The sequence below is a fragment of the Thunnus thynnus genome, chromosome 21 (genome assembly GCF_963924715.1).
Source record: "Thunnus thynnus chromosome 21, fThuThy2.1, whole genome shotgun sequence".
Taxonomy (NCBI): domain Eukaryota; kingdom Metazoa; phylum Chordata; class Actinopteri; order Scombriformes; family Scombridae; genus Thunnus; species Thunnus thynnus.
Window position 1 is genome coordinate 17,979,960 of NC_089537.1, and position 14,763 is coordinate 17,994,722.

Sequence of the window (14,763 nt, forward strand, 5' to 3'; positions counted from 1 at the left end):
GTATTTTTTCAACCTACCATGTTGAGATCAGTGGAAACTGTCATCAACATCCTATTTTTCTACTGACATCCCCCATCAGGGTCATTATAGGATAGACTTGTGTTCATCTCCAGCGTGCAGAAGTAATGAGGCTGGTGTTCAGAGGACTTCAGTATTTTGGTGATCAACATTAAAGTATGGTTAGGGTTCCTTCCTAGTGAAATCTTTGACCTCAACCTCTTTGGACAGTGAGTGACACTGAATTGGAGACTGCAAATAAACACACAACACTAATACAATTTGAAATAATTAATTATATTTCTATTTAATAAATAGGCCCACCTTATTTAAGCCTGTCTTTATTTAGGTCATGCAACAGCGGGGACAAATGCGTGTTTACATTCACTTGGAATAATATGCAGTGTTTTCTCAAGATTTTATCTTTATTATGTCTCCTCCAGATCGCCGTCTTTACCAAACAGGCTTCCATACTTCTTCACAGACTGGCACTTGTTTGAACCTGTCAGCTTGGATAGAGTTGCAAAGCGCTTGCGGGCTGCCATAGATCTGCACAACATGTTAACTTACATGTCCGGCTGTAGTTAACAGGCTACCTCATATGCATGTGTCCCATCCAGAGTGCGCGGAGGCTGATCAGAGAGGCGTGCACGTCTTTTCCAACACCAGCAGCAGCAGCAGGGACACTCTCTTCCCACCGAGAGACAGAGATTCACCATGGCCTCAGCACTGAGCTTCACATCTTTAATGCTGTATTTTATTTATTGTTCGTTACTGTTCGCCGGTGTGTTTTGCGACACTGATGCAGATGAAGATGAGCACGCCAAGCACACATACACGGTGGAAATGTTCAACGAGGCGGTGCCTACTGCACCCCACTTTGTCATGTTTTACGCCCCATGGTAAGTGGACACTTCCCAAGTTTTTATAGACGACGTTAAAGAAAAGGATTTGCTGCAACATTTATCTGTAACACGCCTCATACGTTGCAGAAGTGTTGCTTGACTGTAACAGTGGGATTAGAGCTACCCGGCTAGTTAGCCGCTAACTAGCATAGCCGAATAGTTTTCACGGCGGTCACGGTGCTAATAATGCTAACAGCTAGCCAGCGGATAGCTTTCCATTTAATGTTAAACTTGAGACGTTATAATTAAACGCAGCTTGTGAAGGTTGTGCGTGTTTATGGGGCAGAAATGATGTAATTCAAAGTTGTAGGTTGGGAAGTTGTGCTTACGTGGCACGCACTGATTGACTGTCGGTGGTTCCAAAAATGGGGTTCACGGACCCCCCAGAGGTCCTTGAGGAGCTGCAGGAATGCTCCATAAAAATAGGGAGTAGTTCGGTTCATTCATTGCAGTTTCATGTGAACGAAAGTAACAATAGAGTAGTAAAAAAAAATGAGATTTATAGTCTTTGAAGATGAGATCAAAAGTTCAGCTCTTCACATTGTTGTTCTATCTTCATCTCCAGCAAAGGCTGACCTCAAAAATCTCTTAATCTCTATGTAACCTTACACTCGCATGCAGTGCATATTTGATTTCTAGCCAGTTACTGCAGCAAGGCGGTATTATCAACAGGTTTCGGCTCACATTTCTGACTTTTTCTTTGCTTTTTCATTGACATGGATTCACATTCTGTTTGTCTATATTCATCAAGGGGTGGTATGCATAATAGTTACTCTGCTCTTACTTAAAATGTCACATAAAATCTAAGCTCCATGTGGTTTTAAGTACCAGAAATAATTGGAGGCTTGAGCTGAAAAGAAGAAAGCATATTCCTTTATTACTCTTTTGTCATTCAGAGGAGAGTGGAGGCATTTATCAGATGTTTGAGCAGCTGGCCACCATCTGTATCGGGGTATTTCTAAGAATACAATGCCTCTGATATATCAGTGTAAACCCATCACTTGGGCTCTAATGCATGCACATCCACATTTCTTATGGATTTACGTAACTGACCATAGAAACCATGAAAGAGTGCAAGAGAAGTTGTGTGCACATGACAGCTTTGAACCAGGATCACAGACTCTCAACAGAGTTTGGGTAAAAGATGTATTCCACCAGACCAAAAAGCTTTCAGAATAACTAATGTCGCACACTGACAGTATTTCTACCACTTTTGTGTCCAGGTGCGGCCATTGCCAGAGGTTACAGCCGGCATGGAACGAACTGGCAGACAAATACAACAGCATGGACGATCCCCCTGTGTATGTTGTGAAAGTCGACTGCGTCCAGGACACCAAGTTCTGCTCCAATGTTCACGGGGTTAGAGGCTACCCCACGTAAGTATTAGAATCACACCAGCTGACGTATCTTAAATCTTCAATTCATTTATTCATAGTAATTCATCTGTGTTCATATAGTCAGACTGAATAAAAATGCAGCTAATAGTGTAGAAGTCTTTTTCGTCACTGATCGACAGATGAAGTGACACATTAACATGCATTTGGTTGGAACTTCTGCCAATATCTTAAAGGAGAGGTTCACAAATTTTCAAGTCTGTCTTGAAACAACAGTCAGATGCCCAAATGAACCGTGAAAGAGGTTTTTCTTGCCATAATCATTCCTCCTGTTCATACTTACCATTAGCAGAGGCCTTCTTAATGCACTTTCAGTGTAAGTGACGGGGGACACAGTATGCCCACACAGTCATTTTGTGCAAAAATGCATTTAAAAGTTGATGTGAAACTTATAATATGAGGCTTCAGCAGTCTGAGTTGGTCATATCAAGTAGATATCTGCCACATTTACAGTCTTTTTAGCATCAGATTCCCCCTTTGTGTTTCCTCAGACAGTGTTTCCCTTTTTAGCTATAGTGGAAGTATAGTAACAAAAAGAGGAACTTGGGCACTAAAAAGACTGTAACATTGAAAGATATCTACTTGATTTGACTCATTTGGACGGCTGAAGCTTGATATTAGCTTCAGATAAACTTTTAAATACATTTTTGCACAGAAGGAGGACTGTGGATTTTGTCCCCCATCACTTATATTGTAAGTGCATTAAGAAGGAATAGGAACAGGAGGAACGATTACAGCAAGAAAAACATATTCAATGTTCATTTGGGCTCCTAACTATTTTTCAAGACAGTGTTGAAAAGTCGTGAACTCGTCCTTTGATGTCATCCTCTTAAATCTTGAACAATGCTGACTGCATACCATAACTGCAAGCGCTGCAGTCAGTGTGTAATGATTGACAGAGCTTCTACTTGTTTAACTAAAGCTTGTAATGATGATTAAATAGACTAGTTACAAAGCTGTGCATGGGTCATTGAGTTGGAGTACACACAACTTAAATCAGCCGTGTTATAATTCATTAAATTCAAAACATTTTTGTGCCGTGTGTAGGCTCAAGTTGTTTAGGCCCGACCAGGAGGCAGTGAAGTATCAGGGGCCAAGAGATCTGCAGTCTCTGGAGACCTGGATGCTGAAGACACTCCAGGAGGATCCTTCAGTAAGTGGTGATCATTCGGTTAACTTGACATTAATAAACCAGTGATCGTTGCAGTGCAGGAACGGTGCTGTTCATAGCTCTTACCTGCTTGTTGTTGTGTTTCCTCCAGGAACCAGAGAGTGAGATGGAGCCTCCTAAAGCTCCAGAGCCCAAACAGGGCTTGTATGAGCTCACTGCTCTCAACTTTAAGGCCCACATAGCCAAAGGTAAATCTCTAGTAGAAGATATTCTGTTTACAATGACTTCATCAAAGGAAAATGAACAGTAACTTCATGTTGTGAAGTTGCGCAGCTGCTTCCTGTCATACCAGATAAAAAGTTTCTGTTTTTGTCCCAATTTTAAACTTGTTTTCAGTTTTCAACCACACTGAGTTTTGTTTCTGGATCCCTCATTAGAAAATGGAAACACCACATTGCCTTGATTTACATAACTGACATTTCAACACGAACACCTGAGCCACAATCCACAACGTCAGTCAACGCAAACCAACTGTGTAACACTTGTCTCCTGTCACTACACGTTTCTGGATTTTCACTGCGCTTGCAAAAATAAACAGTGCTCACGATAATTGTCTCGTTGAAATTACGGCTCTTAAGCCCCGCTGGAGTTGAATGTTTTGGTTTTGAAGAAAAATAAATGCTTTCTTGTTTGGAGATGAAAAAAAGGCAGGATATGACATATGCATTTTTAAAACAGTGTTTATAGGTCCCACCTTCACATCTTGGCAACAGAGCCGCAATAAACGTTGTGTAATTGGCTGTGTATAACGTCTGTATAAGAGGTGTATATTTTCATTTACAGCTGGCTGTGTTCAGTTTGTAGTGGAATCAACTTTATACATTACTCCATCAGATCAAAAATCTGAACCCATACACTTCTGCAGCCTCAATTAAGTACAGAATTGTGCACTTGTGTGTAATTATCCATGCAGTAACCGGTATACACTGTAAGGCATTTTACTTTCTGTTTACTTATAGTATTTTTTTTTTTTTTTTTGTTCCATGTGTGTTTAGGTTTCCTGATGATTAAACACATCTGATGTCTTTTTTCTGTTCTTTCCTCAGGTGCTCATTTTGTTAAGTTCTTTGCCCCGTGGTGTGGCCACTGCAAAGCCATGGCCCCAACCTGGGAGCAGCTGGCCACCAGCTTTGAACACTCTGATGATGTCAAAATAGGAAAGGTGGGTCCTCTTTAAAGCACAGACTGTGTGCAGATTTACAGCATATTCATGAAATATGATAAAAATGATTATAAAAACACAAATTCAGGTGTCAGCCAAACACCTTTTTCACAGCAGATTGTTGACTTGCTATAGTAGGAAAAGCACAAGTGTCCCAATAAGCCACGACACTGTGACAGTGAGTCAGATACCTGAACTGAAGCAGCTCAATGTGATGTAAATGTAAAACCTGAGAAAGTTGAACAATAGCTAAATATGGAATAAAATGTTGTTTCTACAATACATTTACTCATAAATAATCTTATATTAAAGGTGCAATATGTAAGAATCAGAGTGATATCAGTGACCATTAAGTGAGCTGCAGTTAGCATCCTGTTGTTTGCATGCTAGGTCACACTCCATCAGCGCGAGCGAGCAGCGGCGCTAACATTAGCCAGCTAAAACCACAATATCATGATATATTTCACATGCTTTGCAGTAATGTTAGCTTATCTGACTCTGTGTTGTGTTGTATGCTGGTCGTCTGTTGACGTTAGTGGACTCCATTTCTAAGCTAACGTTAGCTAGTGTTGCACCTTGTTGGTGCCGGAGAGAGGCAAGTCACTCGGGAGTGTGCATAAACGTCACATCCTTTGGATTTTTGCAGAAAAACTGGCCGAAGTCCTTCACATAGAAATCAGTTATAGGCAACCAAGAAAGTCCGGGAAGGTCTCATTTTTTTAAGTTACGTTGCAATCTCTTCACTCATTGGCAATAGAAAGCGATTAATACATGTAAATTGCTTCACAATTCTTACATGTAGCACCTTTTTAAAAAAATTTAAATTTATTCACTCAATAATTTTGCTGGTATTATTTTTTTCCCTTCCAGTAACATGTGCTGCCTTTCTGAAAGTCTGAGTTTCAAACAGTACATTTTCAAACAGTTTGTGGCAGAGGTGACGCAGCGCTCTGTTTGCACTCGTCATTGTCAGTTACTTTAAGACACTACCTGCTCGCTCACTGTCTTATCTGTATGATAGACCCGGATTCTGGTAATTTGAGAAGCTACCTGTTCACACACAGGGCTAATAAAAACCATTAATACCTCTTAAGCAAATTTGCTGAGTCAATATTTGCATTGACGTTTCACTTTAGTTTAATAACACATGTTCATATACTGGTTGTCTAGGTGGACTGCACACAGCACTATGAGGTGTGTTCTGAGAACGGCGTGCGGGGATATCCCACACTTCTCTTCTTCTACAATGGACAGAAGGTATGGAAGACTGTTTCTAACCCTTCATTCCCAAGTGATCTCTGCATGAACAGCTGTTTTACGTCTTCAAAGACATCACTCTGTCCTCCTCTGACCCGCTTTTTGATAAAAATCAATCATCATTGTGTTGTAGTTAAAAATAACTTGTTGCATGTGCTTAGAAATGTGTGATGTCCCAAGAAAACAATAATGATGACTTTGATAATAGCATAACTCACTATGCCAAGAAATTAATTAAAAAGCCTCCACAATTATCGGAACAGCAGTAAAGTATTGAGTGTGTTGTCTTTACGCAGACAGAGCAGTACAAAGGAAAAAGAGATCTGGACTCTTTCAAAGACTTTGTGGACAACCAGCTGAAGGCAGCTGTCACTGAGGAGGAGGAGCATCCACACGAGGAAGTTAAATCAAACGAGATCCCCACTGATGAGCCAGCCAAAGAGGAGGTTAAGGTGAGTGTGAACAGCAGAGAGAAGAATGTCATAAACAAAATTCCTGTTTTCTTCCCGTCATGTATTTCTTGCTTGTTGGTTGTGTCTAGTTACAGTGTTGATGAATGTATCAGTATGTGTCATACTTGACATGTTATTGTTCGTGCTCTCGGTCTTCCTGCTTCTTGTTGTTAATCTGGCTTCCCTGATGAAGTCCACGTCACAGTTTAAGCCCAGCACTGTGAATGCTGTTTTTAACTACATGATGTCAGCGTGAACGTGGCTCAAAACAAGTGGACTCTCAGCTGCTCCTTTTCAAAATGAATATGAAGTCATCTCATTTCAGCACAAGTTAATATCAGAGTTTTCTGTTTGTTTCCTCTCTGCAGTCCAGCGTCTACGTCCTAACGGAGGACAACTTTGATGAGACAGTAGCCAAAGGATTCACCTTCATCAAATTCTACGCTCCATGGTACGACAATCATCTTTAACCTTACAAATACCTTTATAAATAGTGACAGTTAACCCACTCAGATAAAAATTGTAAGGTGACTTTAATAGAAGAATCAATATGTTTTCATTAAGTAACATAATAAAACTTAAATAGATGAGTTGACCTACATTACTACTTGTACATTTTTTTTTTAAATTACCTGCAAAATAGTTTGAATTGAATGTAAAGAGACTGAATCATAGAAATCATCAGTTTGTTGTAACTCTCACACAGTCAGTCAGCCTACGTGATGTAATTCCTGTCTTATCCCGCTGTGTAGGTGCGGCCACTGTAAGAACCTCGCACCAACATGGGAGGATCTCGCCAGCAAGGAGTTTCCTGGTCTCACTGACGTCAAGATAGCCAAAGTGGACTGCACTGTCGAACGCACACTCTGCAATAAGTACTCTGTAAGTACGTGGATGTCATCCACAATTTATACAACGAGACACCGTCTGAACTGGACATCTAACACTCTGTGACTCTCTGTGTGTGTGTGTGTCACATACCAGCATGTCACCAACCCTCAGGATGTAATTGAACTAAGATGATAATCTTAATCACACAACTATAAAACAATACGACTGCCACATGCTTTAATACGTATGTGGAGTTCCAATGACGTTACTGAGAGGAAAGCTCAGGGCGTTATTTAGTGTTGACGGTGTTTTAGGATCAGAAGGTGTGAAGATGCTACTCACAGCCTTTTTGTCTTCATGTGAGCCAAACTAACCTACAACATATCTATAATGAAGTGATAAAAAGCTAAGTCACGTCAGTTTGCATCTTTAAAAAGCAGTCTTGAAACTTCCTTAAGATCCAAAGTTTGCCATTTTGAAGCCCAGTGGTCAATCATTAAGCCAATTTGTAGCTGTATACAATATACTCGAAGTTGCAACGTTTTCTGAATTGCTGCATCAGAGTTCAAGATCCACAGTTGGAATAATCAAAGACTTTAGTGATGATTCACTGTGATAAAATGTGCCATATTTGTTATGTTGTAACGTGTTACATACCCAATCTTCTCATGCAAAACTTAACATCTTCAAATCTGACAAAAGTACTTTTAACTCTTCAGAGAAAAAAGTTACCTTTACTAAAGAAGATGTTATTTTATTCATTAGCATATTTAAAAAACATGACTGCATTTTTCTTAGGTTTGGTGGATAGACAGGACTTTGACCAAGAAGCAGTTGATAAGAGAAGTAAGTGGTTTTGAACCAGAATAAAGCACATGGAATAAGTTCTTATTCTCCGTTTCTTCCGTTTGTACTCAGGTGCGAGGTTACCCCACCTTGATCATCTTCAGAGCAGGAGAGCAGGGCGACGAGCATCACGGCGGACGGGACCTGGAGAGCCTGCACAACTTTGTGATGAGGCAGGCGAGGGACGAGCTGTAAAAACAGTCCAGTCAGCGCTCACTCTTCACCACTCTGCTCACTCACACTGCATATCTGGCCAGTGGGACACCACTCTCTGTCCTACAGTAGCCAAAAACCCCCTCCCTCTCTCTCTCTCTCTCTCTTTTTCTCCAGTGTTCAAGGACAGAATGATTCAGTCGAGTGTTTGGGATGTGAATGTATTTTTCATTGCTGTAACCCAACCTCAAATCTTCTAAAAAAAAAAAGGAGAATTGTTTCGTATCGGTTGGGTCTGCAAATGAAGTAACATGTCTGACAACCACTTTGCAAGCACTGCTCAATCGATCAGAACTCCTCGCACAAATAAAATGTTTATTAAAAGGGTTGCACTGAAGGACAAATGTCCCAGTTTCTGCCTGTTTAAAAAAAAAAAAAAAATCAGTAGTCTCTGACCTAATCTCTGTAGCCACTTTTTTAAAAAATGCTCAATTTTATACATGGGATCTGTTGTTAAATCATAAGCCATTAATGTTACGGTACTGTCACTCCAAAAGTTGTAAAGGTTGCATCACACTAATGTGAAGTTGAGTGTTAAGTTGAGGGGACTTTCTATCCATGCCAGTGATGGCCTATCTGACTTAACTCTCAGGGAAACGCCCACGCAGGCCAGAAGGAGTTGTGACGGAGGCTGACGTGGCACAGAGACATGACTTTGTTTTTTCTCTCTCAAGAGGAGTTTAGCTGTTTTGGAAATAACCAGATGAATTTCTTACGAAAGATAAATAGAGTTGGTAAACGTAACACCTCAGAAATGTGAAAAAGGAACCAAGACTCTTGTGATCTCAGTCAGCCGTCTATCTCTACTCCTCCTAGCGTTCAGGGTCTCAGGCCTGGACCATGTTGCCCCCATATTTCCATTACTGAACATTAGTTTCATGTGAAAGAGCTGCAGCCTGGTGTTTCCGTAAAACTGTACTTTCATGATCTCATCAAATGTAATACAAAAAATGTGAATGTAAAGGTTTTGTGCTATATTTCTCAGGCCAGGTCCGTGTTTAAAGGATTTGGGAACCTGTAGGTGGAAGAGAAGAGGGCAGTTGGAGCCAGTATTGGGGGAGTAAAACAAACAGTGTTGTGTTTTTGAAGGAAACCTCCTTAGAAATCTTTGTGTTAATACTTGAGATTGAAACTGACAGGAAACTTCACTGTAGCTCAGGTTAACATGGGCTCGCTAGCATTAATATCACCTTTCTGACTATCATCTATTCTTACTTTAAATTGAATCTGCTGCATCTGGTGTCTTTCATCCTCCTGCTGCTGGTCTATAAATCTCACCAGACACTAAAATGATCTAGAAAGTTACAAAAATGCAACCAAAATACATCCAATATTTGTCTGGTTTTAATTTCCTGTTTTTTACTGTAAAAGTCTCCCATATACTGTATCATAACCATCAACACACAAACGCAACATGCACAGAAGATTAATTGGTGTTTGGAAATTAAACAGTCAAAAGGCCAAGAAATAATCTGCACTCATAACTGGGTCTAATAGCATTTACATTCATGCTAATAAGTCTTTTCAGTGTACATTTCTGTGATTAATCATGTTGTAGTAAACTTCACCCACCTGTCAGGCCATACCCCTTACAATGCAAATGCTCTTTGACCCAGGTCATGTGAAAAGTATTTGCAGCACGGTGCAGGGCACCATTTATTGTCTAACCCAGGTACACAATCACACACAAAGCAGCTTTTTGTCAGTAAAAGTTTTTATGGATAGCACATGGTCTAAGGAACTCCAGTGACAGAAGTTTTTTTTTTTTTTTTTTTTTTTTTTCCTTGTGAGTCATGGGTTGTGCGCTACCCATGAATTTTGTACAAAAAAAAGAGTGAATAATGGCAAGTTGTAACATGAGATTTCATAATAAAAAATTTTTCAAAAATAAGTTTGTACTTTCATTTTGTTCTTGCATCTGTCTCTTAATAAGGTATGTGATTTTTCTTTTTAATAAAAGGTGCAATAAATAAGCTGAGAATGTACAAGTATTTACAAAAAAAACAGTCTAAACATGATCACAAATGTAAACAGCAGCTTACCAGAGGTATATTTTGTAATTTATGATTGGTTAGGCACATAAGGTATTTAGATTCTTATTGGTATTAGTTTCTCATTAAAATATGTTCTCTAAAAGACTCCACGTCATTCAAAGACACTGAACTCGAGGCTCACAGTAACATGTTCAATTGGAAAGACGTTGCCACCGGACACAAATCTCAACACAAGTTTACCCTCAGGGTTGAAAAAGCAAAAAGGCTAATTTCAGACAGCTGGCACAGAAACCGTCCTGCCGGCTGTTTTTGACTCGCTAAATGTTTTTCCACAATCTCTTGATGGGTTGTCAGGGGTGGAAGCGTTTGTTAACTTTGTGAGTGCAGCAACATGGAAATGGCCATTTGCGGTATGTCGGAGGGATAAGGCTGTATTCTTCGGTTCTTTGGAGAAAAACATCAGTTTAGCCACAACATGCATCATGCTGAACCAGGCTGGTGAATCGCAGCTCAGCGTGAGCCCAGCAAATATTGACACTGAGGGGATATTTGGAGCAGTGCACTGCTAAAATAGCCTGCGGTCACTTTGGTTCAGTCCATATTATATTTTAGGAAGGCAAATATGGCTTGAGAAGAAAATACATTAGGGAAGAGGAAGGAAATATGAATCTACTTACTCCAATCACATTTTTTTTTTTACTGATTTGACTCATGTATATGCGTATTTCACTGAGTACAGTTGGTTTTTCTGTGCTGTTATAATGAGTCAACTCCCCAGGGTCATGCGCTGTAGAGAAATTGTTCATCAATAATTACGCAAGCTTCTTCTGAGAACTGATCCACCGTGTTTTTTTTTTTTTGTTTTCGTCGGAGAGGAGAAGGGAAAGAAAGCAGCACTCTGACTGGTCCCACGACAGTTCAGTTTTGCCCTCGCCCTCACAGTGAGGGAGAAGGTGCAGTAGCCTCATTGGCGCTCATACACACACTTCCATAAACACATAATATACAAACTTAAACACTCCCTCCTCCCCACACACACACAGTCATTCACTCACTTGCAGACCCATGAAGTGAAAAGTCCTCTCCATAACCGATAGAGAAGGTGATAGACAACTTGGTGGCTCAACGCTGGAGTAGGGTGAAGTTGCCTTTTTGCAACGGTCCCCTTAGTTCAAATCCTTTTGTTGTTTTTTTAACTTTCAAAGACAAACGTTCACGTGGGCAGATGCGTTGCTCGAATTTCGTCCGAGATTATTGAAATCAAACATTGTAAATGATCTTTTAAGGTGGACGTGCAGGCTCGCAGGCTGAGGATTTGGGCGGGAGACCGGTTTCTAGTTGAGGTCAGCCTCACCTTGGATTCGCAGCCCTTTGCCAACCCAACTTTAAATGAAAGCACTGAAGGCCCTTGATGTCAGTGGCAGCCGCAGGCGCGCACCACCATGTTCTTGTATTTCTTTAATATGACGTTGGAGTTGTCGTCAAAGTAGAGCACTGAAATGGCGTGGAGCTTGGTGGGGGCGCAGCATGGCTTGGGCACGTTCTCGGGGTTCATCAGGTGCACCTGAAAAATCAGAGAAAATACTTTAAACGGGTGCAAGTGATTGGCGTACAGAAACATTTCTATTCAACTGTTTAGACTCTACGTGATCCACATTTAAAACAGACCATTGTACACTCACTGCAGAAGAAAAAATACTGAATACCATGTGGATTACTAGTCGGTTAGAAACTGAGCTGTGCATTCACAGATGTCGGCTTTAAGATGAGAACACTTCATCATGTACAAGATGAGGGACATAAATACAAATACAAAAGTGACAGTTTCAGTGAATTAATACACATCCTCAAAATGCACAGCTGTCCAATGATGATATAAACACAAGCGTATAAACTATTCTACTGTCAGGTATCTCTCAGTCATTTGGAAAGATTTACAGTACTGTCTTTTAAATACGACTGTGGTACTCGCAGCTGCTTTTCTATCTTGTTGCTTTAAGGTCTCCCTGTATGACCGGAGACATAAACACATACTGACTGGACCTGGAGCTTGATAAACATGGTGGGTCGGTCTTACCAGTGTCTGTACAATGGCGTGGTTGGTGGCGTTCATGTGGGCGTTGAGAGGAAAGGAGCACTCTCCGTCACAGTAGTTGGCCGCGTAGCCTTCAGGAGCAATGATCCAGTCCTTTAGAGAGACATGGCAGTAAACATAAAGGGTTATTTGGTATTTTTAAAGGACAAGCCCATTAAGGCTTTATAAATACCAAATTCTAGAAAGGTCAGGTCTGGTTGTGTAATTGAACCGTTAGTGGAAAATATCTTTGCATCATTGTAAACAACTGAATAAGTAGCTCATCACGTCAATTGTTGTGTGACGATGCAGCGTTGTTTGTCTACTATAGTAACCCACCTCACTTCTGTTGGGAAATTCAGCGCTAACCTTGTCTCTGAGGACAAATCCCTGCTCAAACTCTCATGTCTGTGGAATCGCTCAGGGAAGCAATACTTCTCTTCTGCTTCCTTCCTCTCGGTGTCTTACTGTTACTCTGACAAATTCTCTGCGTGTTTCGCCTCTTTCTAACTTGTTTTCGTGTTTTTATCAAGTGTCCGTACTTTCCTGTCTGTGTCAATAATATCTATCTGTCTTTCTCTTCTCACTTCTCTGCCTGTCTCTCTCTCTCTTTTCTGCTCAGTTTCCTTCCTCTGTGCAACTGTGTGTGTGTGTGCGTGTGTGTGTGCGTGTGTGTGTGTGTGTATATGTGTGTGTGTGTGTGTGTGAGAGAGTGCTGGCAATCTCCCTCTAGATGTCAGTGCTGTGTTAACAGCTTACAGCTTGTTTGGAAGGATGTGCGTAACTCTGCCCCTCTCTTCTATTTCTTCCTCTGTCTGTCTCTGAGTAAACACACACACACACACACACACACACACACACACACTCACGTACACACAAACCTGCGGTGTGAAACTTGAGTCTACTCCCACTGAGCTACTTTAATTGATTTTCTCTGTTTAGCACACCCTTGTTTGGCGGTCTGACCGTCTTACAGTCAGCGGTGTTGATACTTTGTGCATACTGGTCAAGTGACGCTGTCAACCACATACAAAGGAGAATTTATTATGCAATGTTAATAAAAAAAATCTAAAATAAAAGTGCTCTAGATATGTAGTCTGTGGATGATGGTCGCAATATAAAAGCTATACCTAAAGAGAGACTGTGTGGGCCATTTGAAACAGTTATAAACGCTTTAGAAGTGCTTGGACAGCATACTGAGCATATGACGTACTGTATATGAACATGTTTAATACCTGCCAGCCCAGCTCTCGGAAGCTGACGTAGAGTTCGTGTCTTCTGCAAGCTGTCTTCTGGTCGCTGCTGTTGTAATCTGAAACAGAAGAACAGACACAGTGACTTAGGAGGGAATCGTATCCTGTAGTTAACATTTTTCTAGTCTAGTTTGCATAAATGTGGCCCCTCGGTGTGTGAAACGTGTCTCACAACATGACCGATGGGACGAACGCGCTCAGCGAAAAACTACCCCGTGTAAAATAATGTTTTTACAAGTATTCCCAATTAAACCCTGTGAATGTGACGCATTACATTCTGAATCTGAGAGCAGAAGAATAACACAATACGCCTCATGTAATACACTGGGTGGAGACACATGTGAGGGCGTAGACCAGAGCATAGGCACAAATTCTCATTACAGTGGTCACTGCGCTGTACGTGCTCCACATTCATCTGCTGTCTAATGCGTTTTGAATCCATTGGCAGTCAAACATCGCGAGTGGTGACACAGTGACAACTGTGTTACTGTGTTTATGGACTCTCCTGCCCTGCAGTTTGTTCTTAATTTTCTCTGTTCCACTCTGCAGCCGCCCAGCAGCGGGTTGGACGGCGGCAGACAGTCCCAGGTATAGGTTTGGTTTTCACAGACGAGGAGAGGTCATTGCTGGCATCGGTCACCACGCTGAAGTCAAGACGGTGACACCAACTTTCCACTGACGTTTCAAGTGTTTCTCTCTCGCTCACTCTCTCTGTCTTGCCTCATTGATTTTATTGTTTTGATTATTTTTTTTCCTCACAAACCTCCATGAGAGAGACAATGACAGGAAGAGAGCTATAACACTAGTTAGTCCTGTATTTATAAAAAAAAAAAGCCTCATCCAGGAAGACTTGTGATGAATAGTAGCACCGTTTACAGACATCAAGAAATCCTCACAGTCAAAACAGAAGGTCATGAGGAAGTGTGAAGCACTCTGATCAACTAAACATGGCTTCTCGGTGGCCCCAGCGCCCCAAGCGGCCCTTCAGCTCTAAGCCTGCAAGTGATTTGAATTGTAACTGGTTGTCATTTGTGTATTGCTTTCTGATTCCATGTTTAGCCTAAGAGTTACTGCTGAAGTTGTTTGGGCTACAATAACTTTTACAAGCTGCATGAACAGCTTTCTGACTTTTTGTCTAACTGGCTGTCTCATTTGCTACTTTTCAAAGTTATTCATTGCATCATTAGCCTGTTTAATGCAGCCACTTATCCTGT

The 14,763-nt window shown here is 41.0% G+C and overlaps 2 protein-coding genes across 2 annotated transcripts in view; one reads left to right on the forward strand and one right to left on the reverse strand.

Annotated features, from left to right (window-relative positions):
* The first annotated feature begins 480 nt into the window (after nucleotides 1-480).
* txndc5 (thioredoxin domain containing 5) lies at nucleotides 481-8,307 on the forward strand. Its single transcript, XM_067578256.1, has 10 exons — nucleotides 481-899; nucleotides 2,126-2,278; nucleotides 3,344-3,449; nucleotides 3,559-3,655; nucleotides 4,514-4,629; nucleotides 5,800-5,886; nucleotides 6,183-6,338; nucleotides 6,707-6,789; nucleotides 7,091-7,220; nucleotides 8,088-8,307. The coding sequence occupies exons 1-10, from the start codon at nucleotides 715-717 to the stop codon at nucleotides 8,208-8,210; spliced, it is 1,236 nt and encodes a 411-aa protein (XP_067434357.1). The 5' UTR covers nucleotides 481-714; the 3' UTR covers nucleotides 8,211-8,307.
* A 2,749-nt stretch (nucleotides 8,308-11,056) lies between these two features.
* bmp6 (bone morphogenetic protein 6) overlaps nucleotides 11,057-14,763 on the reverse strand; it is a 45,357-nt gene continuing 41,650 nt past the window's right edge. Inside the window, exons 5-7 of the mRNA XM_067578255.1 lie at nucleotides 13,532-13,608; nucleotides 12,300-12,410; nucleotides 11,057-11,786 (exon numbers count right to left, since the gene is read on the reverse strand). Of these exons, the coding sequence (XP_067434356.1) occupies nucleotides 11,637-11,786; nucleotides 12,300-12,410; nucleotides 13,532-13,608 (338 nt within the window). The 3' untranslated portion in view covers nucleotides 11,057-11,636. The remainder of the gene's footprint in view (nucleotides 11,787-12,299; nucleotides 12,411-13,531; nucleotides 13,609-14,763) is intronic.

Coding starts and splice junctions, on each gene's coding strand:
- txndc5 (XM_067578256.1), top strand. CDS start 715: ATGGCCTCAGCACTGAGCTTCACATCTTTAATGCTGTATTTTATTTAT. Junction 4,630..5,799: donor ATGATGTCAAAATAGGAAAG/GTGGGTCCTCTT, acceptor CTGGTTGTCTAG/GTGGACTGCACACAGCACTA. Junction 6,790..7,090: donor ATCAAATTCTACGCTCCATG/GTACGACAATCA, acceptor CCCGCTGTGTAG/GTGCGGCCACTGTAAGAACC.